General features: G+C 40.7%; 1 protein-coding gene across 1 annotated transcript in view; it reads right to left on the bottom strand.

Annotated features, from left to right (window-relative positions):
- ELAPOR2 (endosome-lysosome associated apoptosis and autophagy regulator family member 2) overlaps positions 1 to 13,376 on the bottom strand; it is a 178,696-nt gene that overhangs the window by 23,129 nt on the left and 142,191 nt on the right. Inside the window, exon 16 of the mRNA XM_073551299.1 lies at positions 10,818 to 11,007. Within this exon, the coding sequence (XP_073407400.1) occupies positions 10,818 to 11,007 (190 nt within the window). The remainder of the gene's footprint in view (positions 1 to 10,817; positions 11,008 to 13,376) is intronic.

Genomic DNA, 13,376 nt, shown 5'->3' with positions numbered 1-13,376 from the left:
TATGTAATGTATATACCCCAGCCCCAGTGTCTCCTTTGTGATGTACCCACCAGCCCCACTGTCTCCTATGTGATGTATGCATTAGCCAAACTGCCTTCAATGTATCATATACACACAAGCCCCACTGTCTCCTATGTAATGTACATACATCAGCCCCAGTGTCTCCTATGTAATGTATATACACCAGCTCCAGTATCGCCTATGTGATATATGCATCAGTAAATCTGTCTCTCATGTATCATATATACACCAGCCTCACTGTCTCCTATGTACTGTATATACCCCAGCCCCAGTGTCTCTTTGGTGAGAAGGTAACTGTTATGAGAAGATGGAAGAAGCACACGATGACTGTCAATCTTAGTTGGTCTGGGGCTCCAAGCAAGATCTCGTATCGTGGGGTAAGGATGATTTTGAGAAAAGTCAGGAATTAGCCCAGAACTACATGGGAGGACCTGGTCAATGACCTGAAGAGAGCTCGGACCACAGTATAAAACATTAGCATTAGTAATACACTACGCCATCATGGATTAAAATCCTGCAAGGATTGCAAGGTCCCACTGCTCACACCAGAACAAGTCCAGGCCTGTTTGAAGCTCGCCAATGACCATCTAGATGATCCAGAGGAAGCATGGGAGAAAGTTATGTGATCAGATGAGACCAAAATAGAACTGTTTGCTATCAACTCCACTCACGTTGTGTTGGAAGAATAAGAAGGATGAGTACATCCCCAAGAACTTCATACCAACCATGAAGCATGATGGGGGGAACATCATACTTTGGAGGAGCTTTTGTGCAAAGGGGACAGGACGACTGTACTGTATTGAAGGGACGATTGATCATGTATCGCAAGACTTTGGCCAACAACCTCCTTCCCTCAGTAAGAGAATTGAAGATGGGATGTGACTGGGTCTTCCAGCATGACAATGTTGAAACACAGAACCACGTGGGACGGCCACAGGTGCCTCCTTGCAGTGTTGGTGTCTCCCTTAAAGCCCAGTCACTAAGAGCTCACAGTACAACTTATTGTACATTGATGAAGGTCCTAGACCGAAACGTCTGTATGTATGTACTGCAATTCATTAAAACCACCTTTCTGCATCAGAATCTTTTTGGTGTGTGCCAAGTCTATTTAAATTCTAGTCAGTCTCTAGACCTGATCCCAATAGAAAATTATTGGAGGAAGATGAAACTCAATGTTGACCACCAACAGCCCCAAAGCCTGAAAGATCTGGAGAAGAGAGGAGTGGGCCAAAATCCCAGCTGCAATGTGTGGAAGCTTGGTCAAGAACCACATGAAATGTCTGACCTCTGTAATTGCAAACAAAGATTTGTGTACTAAATATTGTTCTGTTTTACTATTGTATCAAATACTTATTTCAAGAAATAAAATGCAAATGAATTATGTAAAAATCATACAATGTGATTTTATGGATTTTTTTTTTTATAAGATTATGTCTCCTTCAGTTGAATTGCACCTACGATAAATATCACAGACCTCACCAGTCTTTGTAGTTGGGAAAACTTTCAAAATCTGCAATGTATACTTATTTTCCAAACTGTATATGCACCAGTCCTGATGTCTTCTATATCATGTTTACAGAAGTCTTAAAGTCTCATATGTGATGTATACAGAAGTCTCAGTGTATACTATATCATCTATGTGATGTATGTGATACAGCAGACCTCCCACTGCTTGAGTTCTATAAATATATTGTGAGCAGAGATAATTTTCCCACTGTGAGGAGACATACAGTGAAATATACATCTGTGTTCAGAACACCTTACTGCTGAGATCAGTTCATTACAAAACTGTCTCCTATGGAATGTATGCACCAGCCCCACTGTCACCAGCCCCACTGTCACCAGCCCCACTGTCTTCTGTGTCAACAAGAGCTGCAGCCTTTCAACAAACTTTATTAGGAATCCGAACCCGAACAGTAAACCAAACTTCCGGTAAAAGGTCCATGTTTGGATTTCTGTACCGGACACTAGTTATCCAGTTCGGATTCGCTCATCCCTACTTAGGTCTTTGCAATATTGTGTAATTTGGGGGAATTTGCAAACAACACAGTGAGAGTATAAAATTTCATTTGCACTAATTTTTATATAACTGATAGGGGAAAATCAACAAAGAGATTGCCCCACAAGACATTTAATGCCATATGCATAGGATTAATGTCTGATGGATGCTGGAACCCACAACTATCTCCAGAAAGGGGGTCCCTCGTTACCCTCTTTTGGCTGATATTCAACCAAAAATGAGTGGAAAACTGATGACCCATGCACCTACCTACTCTCTCCATTAGGTACTAAAGAAACTCCAATATCTTAATTATTTTACAAATTTACAGTGGAAAATGCTCAGACCTTACGTATTTATGGAACTTTTTGCGTTTTATAAAAAATATAGTGAGAGCAGAAAATTTCACTTTTGTTATTTTTGTGGCAACTTCACTGATACTACATTAAAGGGAATCTTTCAGCAGGCTTTTGCCACCCCATCTGATCACAGCATGACAAAGGGGCAGAGATTTCTGATTTCAGTGATGCGACACTTACTTTACTGGTTGCAGCTATTTTAATTGAAAACAGTTTTATCTAATGTAGATTTATCAGACAACTGATTGGTAACTTTTTGTATACACTGCGCATAGGCAGAAAACTGCTAATCAGTAGAGGGGGCATGGTTGGACTACTTGACAACAGGCCAAGTAGCCCTCCAGAGATTAACCCCTGCTGATGAAACAATGAATTTATAAAAAGCCCAGTAAGTGATACATCGCTGGAATCGAGGTATTTGTTTCTATATTTTGATGCTCTCAGATAGGTAGCAAAAACTTGATGACAAATTTCCATTTAAGTACTCAATGTATTTCAATTTGTAATGTTTATATAACTGCATCACTGAATGTGACCCTTGGAAATGTAATAATCTGCTCAGATGAGCAGTTCCAAAATCTCTGACATTTGTATCTTTATCAGAAGCGTAAATGTGGCTCAGAGACTCTGACCTTCTTGAGAATAATATAGTTATACGGCTCCAAGCATTGTAGATAATATGAGCATTAAAAAGACAGATATCTCTTAGTTGTCTATCATCTCAAGAAAGAGATTGTCAACTTTCCCAGCAAAACCTTAGGGATGCCCATTGCAGCAGAATACATAAGTAGTGGTCAGTGTCAAGCCATGAGGTTACAGGAGGTGAGAATCTAATGTATTCATATGCGAAGGGTAAGAACTTAAATACAGCTATACATTACACTTCTCAATGTATAATATAGACACAATTTACAGTGGCATTTAAAAGTTTGGGCACCCCTGGTTAAAATTGTTAATGTGAACAGTTCAGCAAGTTGAAGATTAAATTATTTCTCAAAGGTCTAAAGTTAAATATGACAAATTTCCTTTGTATGTTAGGCAAAAAAATATATATATATATACATATATATATATTTTTTTTTTCATCTTTTACATTTCAAAAAATACAAAAAGGAAAATAGTCCGATGCAGAGGTTTGGCCACACTGCATGGTTAGTACCTAGCAGCACCCCCTTTTGAAAGTATTACAGCTTATAAACCCTTTTTGCTGTCAGCTAAGGCCTGTTTCACACTTCCGTTTTTGACCATCAGTCAAAATCCGCCGTTTTTGCAAAAAAACGGATCCGCCATTTTTTTTGGCGGATCCGTTTTTTTCCCCATTGACTTGCAATACTGGCGGATCTTGACGGATGGCCATCCGTTGGATCCGGTTTTTTGCGGATCCATCAATTTTTTTGCATCCGCTGAGATGCCTGGACGGACCATGTAACGTTTTTTGTACTGCAGGATCCGCATTTTTATACAGCGCATGCCCGGAGGAATGAAGTCAGGAGGAAATTTAACCCTGAATTCATTTCTGGCGGCCAGAGAAAAAATTCTCTCTCTCTCTCTCTCCCCTTCCCAGGCAACGGTTGCTTTAAAATTCTTCATTCGGCGGATCCGTCAAAAAACGGATCCGTTGGCATCCGTTCACATAAGTTAGGAACGGATCCGCTTTTCCGCCTTTTTGGCGGATTTTAACTGACACAAAAAACTGAAGTGTGAAACAGGCCTAAGAGTCTTGAGGGATTCTCATTCATTCTTCCTTGGAAAATTCTTCTAGTTCTGTGAGATTCCTGGGCTGTCTTGCGTGCACTACTATTTTGAGGTCTACCCACAGATTTTCAATGATGTTAAGATCAGGGGACTGTGAGGGCCATTATAAAACCTTCAGCTTGTGCCTTTTGAGGTAGTCTATGATTTTGATGTCTGTTTATGATCATTATCCATTTGTAGAAACCATACCTTATTCTTTGCAATTTTAGCTTTTCTACACATAGTGCTGCTATGCTTGCATCAAGAATTTGTTGAAATTTCATTGACTCCATTCTTCCTTCTACCTGTGAAATGTTCCATGTGCCATTGGCTGGAATACAATCCCAAAGCAGGATTGATCCACCCCCATGCTTAATGGTTAGCAAGATGTTCTTTTCCTGATATTCTGTACCATTTTTTTCTCCACACATACAGTAACTTTGATCATTGTGGCCAAAGAGTTCTATTTTAACCTCATCGGTCCACAGGACTTGTTTCCAAAATGCATCAGGCTTGTTTATATTTTCTTTTGCAGACTTTTGACCCTGAATTTTATGATGAAGATGCAGCAGAAGTTTTCTTTTGATGACTTTTCCATGAAGCCCATATTTGGGCAAGTGTCACTGAACAGTAGAACAAATGTACCACAACTTCAGAGTCTGCTAAATCTTTCTGAAGGTCTTTTGCAGTCAAGCCGGGGTTCTGATTTGCCTATCTAGTAATCCTATGAGCAGCTGTCACTGAACTTCTGCTTGATCTTCCAGACCCTATCTTGACCTCTTGACTGTTCCTGTTAGCTGCCATTTCTTAATTATATTTTGAATTGAGGAATTGCTAATTTGACAATGCTTTGCTATCTTCTTATGGCCTCCTCCTGCTTTTTGGGCCTCCACCATTTTCATTTTCAGACTGCTAAGCAACTCAACTGCTTAGAAAAACCCATGGCTGCTGTTTTTTGGTACAAGGTTAGATTTTTTATAAAGCTGGGAAATCTACATCACATGGCCTTTCCTAATGATGATAGTGAACAAGCCATAACTTTAACAGGCTAATTAAGGTATGAAACCTTGATCAAAGTTATCTGAGCACAAAAATCTCCAGGGTGCTCAAACTTTTGGATTGGCCCATTTTCCTTTTTGGATTTTTAAAATGAAAAAAATGACAATTTTTTTGTTGTTTAAAATACAAAGGAAATGTTTCATTGTCAAAGTTAGGCCCTTTAGAGATCATTTCATCTTCAACTTGCTTAAGTGTTCACAATGACAGTAATTTTGACCAGGGGTGCCCAAACTTTTACATGCCACAGCAGGCCATATATAGTAAGCAAGCATCAATTTTAATTAGAATATAGTAAACTAGATCTGTAGGGTTGACGTTCAGCTAGGATCTCAAGTAACAGGGCATTAATGTTCAGAACTATAGTAGCTATATCTTTTTTTTATTTTGGTAACGAAACTATAGACTTCAAGTAAGAAAGTCAGTACAGAAAAGAACTGGAGGAATACCCATAATAACAGATTGGAAATCATCAGCTATAAAAATAAAACTAGTAATACAGGCAATACTGATTTGCACTACAGTACATTTTACACATAAGTGAGATTCACTAAAGTGGGTGTCTCATGATTAGAGTTGAGCGATACCGTCCGATACTTCAAAGTATCGTATCGGATGGTATCGGCCGATCTTTAAAAAAAGTATCGGTATCGCCGATTCCGATACCGGAAGTCCCATTCAAGTCTATGGGACTTCCGGTATCGGAATAAGAAAAACCCTTTCCTGCCCTTGTACAGCCTCTCTGGGGTCTGTACGGGCCTTTCGGGGGGCTGTGCCGGCCTGCCAGGGGGTCTGTGCAGGCTCCGGTGGTCTGTGCCGGCCTGCCGGTGGTCTGTGCAGGCTCCGGGGGGCTGTGCCGGCCTGCCGGGGGGCTGTGCAGGCTCCGGGGGGCTGTGCCGGCCTGCCGGGGGGCTGTGCCGGCCTGCCGGGGGGCTGTGCCGGCCTGCCGGTGGTCTGTGCAGGCTCCGGGGGTCTGTGCAGGCATCGTCCGATGGGACTACAAGTCCCATCGGGCGATGCCTGCTACCATGACAGTGATTGACACATTAGCCAATGATGGGACAGTAGTAGTCCCATCATCCGGCTAATGTGTTAAATGTAAAAAAAAATAAAAAAAAAATTACATGCTACATACATACAACATGCATACTACATACATGCTACATTCATACTACATACTACATACATGCTACATTCATACTACATAAATACTACATGCAACATACATACTACATGCATGCTACATACATACTGCATGCTACATACATAACACATATATACTACATGCATGCTACATACATACTACATGCTACATACTACATATATACTACATGCATGCTACATACATACTACATGCTACATACTACATATATACTACATGCATGCTACATACATACTACATGCTACATACATACTACATGCATGCTACATACATACTACATGCTACATACATACCATATACATACTACATGCATGCTACATACATACTACATGCATGCTACATACATACTACATGCTACATATATACTACATGCATGCTACATACATACTACATGCTACATACATACTACATATATACTACATGCATGCTACATACTACATGCTACATACATACTACATATATACTACATGCATGCTACATACGTACTACATGCATGCTACATACATACTACATGCTACATACATACCACATACATACTACATATATACTACATGCATGCTACATACATACTGCATGCTACATGCATGCTACATACATACTACATACATACTACATGCTACATACATACCACATATATACTACATACATACAATACATTCATACAATACATACATAGACATACAGTACATATAACAGAGTAACATACTTACCAATACTTGTCACATTGTTCCCCGAAGCCATTGTCTTTTCCGGAATAAATATTAACATAACAAACCACAAAAATACTCACCCACGATCCGAAGCAGTCCACGAGTGTGTCCCACGACGATCTTGGGTAGAGAACTGCAGCATCAGCTGTTGCTGCCGTTCTCTACGGGCTGCAGGAATCCAATGACGGAAGGTAGGAATCCTTCCGCACTGTATTCCTCCGCCACTTAAAAAAAAAAAAAGTCCCTAGTCTCACTTTATGCCATTGCTGTGTGGGAATTTCCCACGCAGCAATGGCATAAAGTGAGACTAGGGACTTTTTTTTTTTTTAAGTGGCGGAGGAATACAGTGCGGAAGGATACCTACCTTCCGTCATTGGATTCCTGCAGCCCGTAGAGAACGGCAGCAACAGCTGATGCTGCAGTTCTCTACCCAAGATCGTCGTGGGACACACTCGTGGACTGCTTCGGATCGTGGGTGAGTATTTTTGTGGTTTGTTATGTTAATATTTATTCCGGAAAAGACAATGGCTTCGGGGAACAATGTGACAAGTATTGGTAAGTATGTTACTCTATGTTATATGTACTGTATGTCTATGTATGTATTGTATGAATGTATTGTATGTATGTAGTATATATGTGGTATGTATGTAGCATGTAGTATGTATGTAGTATGTATGTAGCATGTAGTATGTATGTAGCATGCATGTAGTATATATGTAGTATGTATGTAGCATGCATGTAGTATATATGTAGCATGTATGTAGTATGTATGTGGTATGTATGTAGCATGTAGTATGTATGTAGCATGCATGTAGTATATATGTAGCATGTATGTAGCATGTAGTATGTATGTAGTATGTATGTAGTATGTATGTGGTATGTATGTGGCATGTAGTATGTATGTAGCATGCATGTAGTATGTATGTAGCATGCATGTAGTATGTATGTAGTATGTATGTAGTATGTAGCATGTATGTAGTATGTATGTGGTATGTATGTAGCATGTAGTATGTATGTAGCATGCATGTAGTATATATGTAGTATGTAGTATGTATGTAGTATGTATGTGGTATGTATGTAGCATGTAGTATGTATGTAGCATGCATGTAGCATGCATGTAGTATGTATGTAGCATGCATGTAGTATGTATGTAGCATGCATGTAGTATGTATGTAGTATGTATGTAGTATGTATGTAGCATGCAGTATGTATGTAGCATGTATGTAGTATGTATGTAGTATATATGTAGTATGTATGTAGCATGTAGTATGTATGTAGCATGCATGTAGTATGTATGTAGCATGTAGTATGTATGTAGCATGCATGTAGTATGTATGTAGCATGTATGTAGTATGTATGTAGTATATATGTAGTATGTATGTAGCATGTAGTATGTATGTAGCATGCATGTAGTATGTATGTAGTATTTTTTTTTTTTTTTTAACATTTAACACATTAGCCGGATGATGGGACTACTACTGTCCCATCATTGGCTAATGTGTCAATCACTGTCATGGTAACAGGCATCGCCCGATGGGACTTGTAGTCCCATCGGACGATGCTTGCACAGACCCCCGGACATCAGCACAGCCCCCCGGCAGGCCGGCACAGCCCCCCGGCAGGCCGGTACAGACCCCCACAGGGTGCACAGACCACCGGCAGGCCGGCACAGCCCCCCGGCAGGCCGGTACAGACCCCGGGCAGTCCACACAGCCCCCCGGCAGGCCGGCACAGCCCCCCGGCAGGCCGGTACAGACCCCGGGCAGTCCACACAGCCCCCCGGCAGGCCGGCAGGGACCCCCGGAGGGCCCGAAATGACGGCGCATCATGATGCGCACACACCGCGCATCATGATGACGTCAGTCTGTCAATCAACTTTGAACTTCCGATTCCGATGCCGAATTCCGATATTGAAAAAATATCGGAAGTCGGTATCGGAATTCCGATACAGCAAGTATCGGCCGATACCCGATACTTGCGGTATCGGAATGCTCAACACTACTCATGATACATTTATGGCATACCACTCATGACAAGTTTTCACTGGGCGGACAGGACGGCCACTGGGAAAGGTTCTTCCTGTGCAGACAGGATGGCCACTGGGACAGGTTCACTCGGTGCACACTGGACGGCCACAGTGATAAATTCACAGTTCTGGCCTGGGTATTCAGCCCCCGGATGGCAGACAGATACCACTGATGCGGCCATTGGGTACAGGTACCACAGACGCAGTTTTGGAATTCAGACACCACCAAAGTGGTAGCGGGAAACAAGGACTAACTGTGGGGGACTAATTCGACACAGGATACTATGACGAACTAGGGTAGGGGACCTAGCAACTTACAGTTGCATACACACCAACCACCTAACACAGAACTATAAGGGTTGCCCAGGCACCTCCCATTAAGTGAGGGTGTTTTTAATACAAGATGTCTCCCAGCTATTGGCCGAGAGACACCTAGCAGGTGAACAAACATTTAACTAAATGCCTCCCAGCAGCTCCTGGGAGCATTTACTATGTGTGCTTGCTGTCCCTTTAAAAACAGAGGAGCGCACATACATGCAACCTAGACACGCTGCTGGGACACAGTGCAGTGTGCATAAAGGAGGGAGAAGCAGGAGCACGCCAGGGACAATGCCGCAGGCTGGGGTGGTGAGTAAGCCAACGTCCCTGCATGTAGGGAGAAGGGGACACCATGCGGGGGCACTGGGCAGAGGGCTACAATATGCCACAAATGTCTGATAAATATGGGTCCTTGAAATGGGATTCATATCTATCTCCAGAATGGGGGACCTCGATTTGAAAAACGTTCAACCACCAAAGAGTGGAGAGGTGACGTTGCATGTGACAGGTGTTTCCGCCCATTGCTACTGGCGTTCCTTTAGCAATAAGTGTAAAAAGCTGGCATATGTGCAACAAGCTCTCCATTCTTTGGCAGCTGGACGCCTTCTATATCAGGGACTTCTATTCTGAAGATAAATGTAGGTACCAAAGGACATCCTATGGTTATGCCATAAATGTCTCTTGTGAGAAAGCCTTAATACACCAGAATTGCAATAGAAATTGTACCAACAATAGCATACATGGTGATTACAACATTTTTAAGATAGATCAGACAGATTTTTTACTCTTTCCTCAACAGTTTTGAAAAGTACCTAGAAAAATGCTCTAGCTTTGAGGAGTCATAAAATATAGATTTTCTGTCAGTATGCGCAATTTATTTTTGTGCAACAATATTGGTGTAAAGTATGCAAGCCAAGATGATGTCATATGGCAGAAGAATCCGTCCACAGATAGAGTAGAATGTGAAAAATCAGTCACTGTGCGCCACTGGGATAAATTTTTAATATCTTCTCTATCCTTTGTATCTTTTGAACTTTTGAACAGTATTAATAAATCTGCCTCATTTCCCTTGAAAAGATCTGAAAAGAATTGTGAAACCAAAGTTCCTCCATTTATGGAAACGGTTGAGGTTGAAGCTCAAGAACATCCTTAATATCAGCTTCTGAATTTCTTTTCACTTTAAGCTATAAATTCAGTTAATTTTTCCTTTTCAAATTTTTTCTCAAATTCTAAGAACCCTATAATACTGGACAAACTGTTTTCTTTTAATGAAAGGACATCAATTCTAAATGAAAGTCTTGGCATCACTAAATGTTCATCCAACTACACGACAAACTGCTTTGCTGTTTAAGGTGGACATGTCCTATAATACAAATCTAACATTCATACTACAAAGGCCATGAAGATATTGAAGATAATATTTATGTCTTACCTAGGAAAGCATCGGCCAAGCTGACAGACTGAGAGGACAGAGCTGTGCGGAATCCTTTGCTATCTGATGGAATGATAGTAGACTGACAAACAAAGGTCTTCACAAAATTCGACACATCTTCAGCTTCTGCTTCCATCTCTTTCGTCGTGACATCAGTAATGTTGTCAGTACACACTGCCTTCCTTTCCCCCTTAGATAGACAAAAACATATTTGTCATAAATAAACTGGACTTTTCTCACAAATGTCTTTTATATAACTGTATCATTTACAATATTTTTATTTTTAGTTGCTTTTCTGTTTTTAGTGCTTCTTTAAAGGGAAACTGTCACCAGAAAAAGCCGAACAAAGCGAGGAGGAAATTAGCTTTACTCCCTCGACATCATTCGGCTTCCAGTCACAGGGGTAGAGTTTGCGTGGGTTCAGGCACCGTCTGTACACAGAGCTGCAGCTGTAACTGCGTGCCCGGGCTGTGACCGACAGCCGGTCCCAATGCAGAGCCACTGTCAGTCAGGGCCGTGGGCGAGGTTACAGCCACTACTCTGTAAACTCTGTGATTAAACAAGCCCTAGTGCCGCCCTGTAACTGAAACCAGAAGGCTGCTGGGGAGAAAAAGTTCATCCCCCCCCCCCCCACAGCTTTCAGCTAAGTGCAGGCGCCAGGCAGTTTACTAATGCTATTTAACCTGCAGATTAACCCTGCATCTGCATGTTGATAGTGTTTTTTTCTTTTGACAGGTTCCCTTTAACCCCTTAGCGATCGCCGAGACGCATTAAAATATCGGCCGCTAAGGGGCCTTATTCCCTCATCACAGGTTTAAAAAAGGCAATCAGGAATAAGAGTATAGCGCCCACCAGAGTGCGAAAAATTTTCCGGATAACATGATCAGGGCTGGATTTTTTGGTCTCCGATCACACGATTGCTGTTATTCAATGAATACCACGATCATGCAAAATTAAAAAGTGTGCCCACTATTAGAATCATTTCTCTCTCTTCTAACTTGACATATATGTTATACGAGAGAGAAATGATGTCCCCAAGCTCCCCCCTTCTATGGTACTTTCGTCATCGCTCAGCCCTACGCCTCCACTTTATGAAAAAAAAATGGCGGGCACATGCACAGTCCGTCATCCCCTTAATCAGATTCATTTTTTCTTACTTTATAATTTTTATTTCTTTCATTCGTTGCCATTAGGGATAGGGTTTTGCTTAGGGTTGAGCTTATAGGGTTTAAGTTGCTCACCACACATCTAGATACATTTCTTGATGGGTCTAATTTCCAAAATGGGGTCACTTATGGGGGGTGGTTTCAACTGTTTAGGCACATCAGAAGTTCTTCAAATGCAACATGGCGACATGGCGTCTGTTCTCGGTCCAGCTATTTTTGTGTTCACAAAAACTCAGAAGGTTCTCATTCTCTTCTGAGCCTTGCCGTGCACCTAACAAGTAGTTTTCTCCCACATTTGGGGTATCTGCGTACTCAGGAGAAATTGTACTAAAAATTGTATGGTTCATTTTCTCCTGTTACCATTGTAAACGTAAAAAGAATTGAGCTAAAATTACATTTTTGTGAAAAAAGTAAAATGTTAATTTTTTTCCTCCCATATTCCATTAAATCTTGTGAAACATTTGAAGGATTAAAAAACTTCTCAATTGCGGTATTGAGAACTTTGAGGGGTGCAGTTTTTAGAATGGTTTAAATTTGGGGTATTTTCTGTTATATAGGCCCCCCAAAAGTCACTTCAAATGTGATGTGCTCCCTAAACAACATGGTTTTGTAAATTTTGTTGAAAAAATTAGAAACATTATGTTTAAAAAATGATGAAGATGTAAATTAGGCATGTGGTAAATGTTATTTATTAACTATTTTGTGTGGTATAACTATCTGATTTAAGGTCATAACAATTAAAAGTTTGAAAATTGCACAAACTTCAAATTTTTTGTAACATTTTTGATATTTTCAGAAATATACACATATCATATTGACCAAAATTTACAACTAACATGAAGTACAATTTGTCATAAATAGAACAATCTCAGACTCACTGGGACCCGTTGAAGTGTTCCAGAGTTATTACCACAAAAAGTTAGATTTAAAAAATTTGTCTGGTCATTAAGGTCAAAATTAGCTGTCATTAAGGAGTTAAAGAAGATTTGTCACCAAATGAAAAGTTAGCAGTTTTTTCTCTTGTTTTATTTTTGCTGTTCCCCAAAGTATTCCATTTTTATTACCATACTTTTAAATCCTCCATATGATTCTTGAGACATGGGCCTTTGCATTTAGTGCTACTTTTAATGGTAAAGACCATACAAATTTGCACTAAATAAAAAAGGCCACTATCTATAGAACCGTATGGTGTATTTATAATAAACCAAAAATTAATTTTCTATCACATTGCTGTTACGCCCAATGGTAGAGTAAGAGGATTTCTGGACCCATTGTTCCACAGGACTGAGCCTGCCTAGGAATGGGCATAGCTAAGTGGATACCAGGTGCTCACTGGAGCTCCTGATGGTAGAGACAAACTGAGCTACCAAAGTCAGTGGCCCTGATTCACCAA

This window comes from Dendrobates tinctorius, unplaced genomic scaffold, assembly GCF_039654945.1.
Source record: "Dendrobates tinctorius isolate UK_male_01 unplaced genomic scaffold, ASM3965494v1 ptg000174l, whole genome shotgun sequence".
In the NCBI taxonomy this organism is placed as follows: domain Eukaryota; kingdom Metazoa; phylum Chordata; class Amphibia; order Anura; family Dendrobatidae; genus Dendrobates; species Dendrobates tinctorius.
This window is presented reverse-complemented; position numbering and strand designations above follow the sequence as displayed.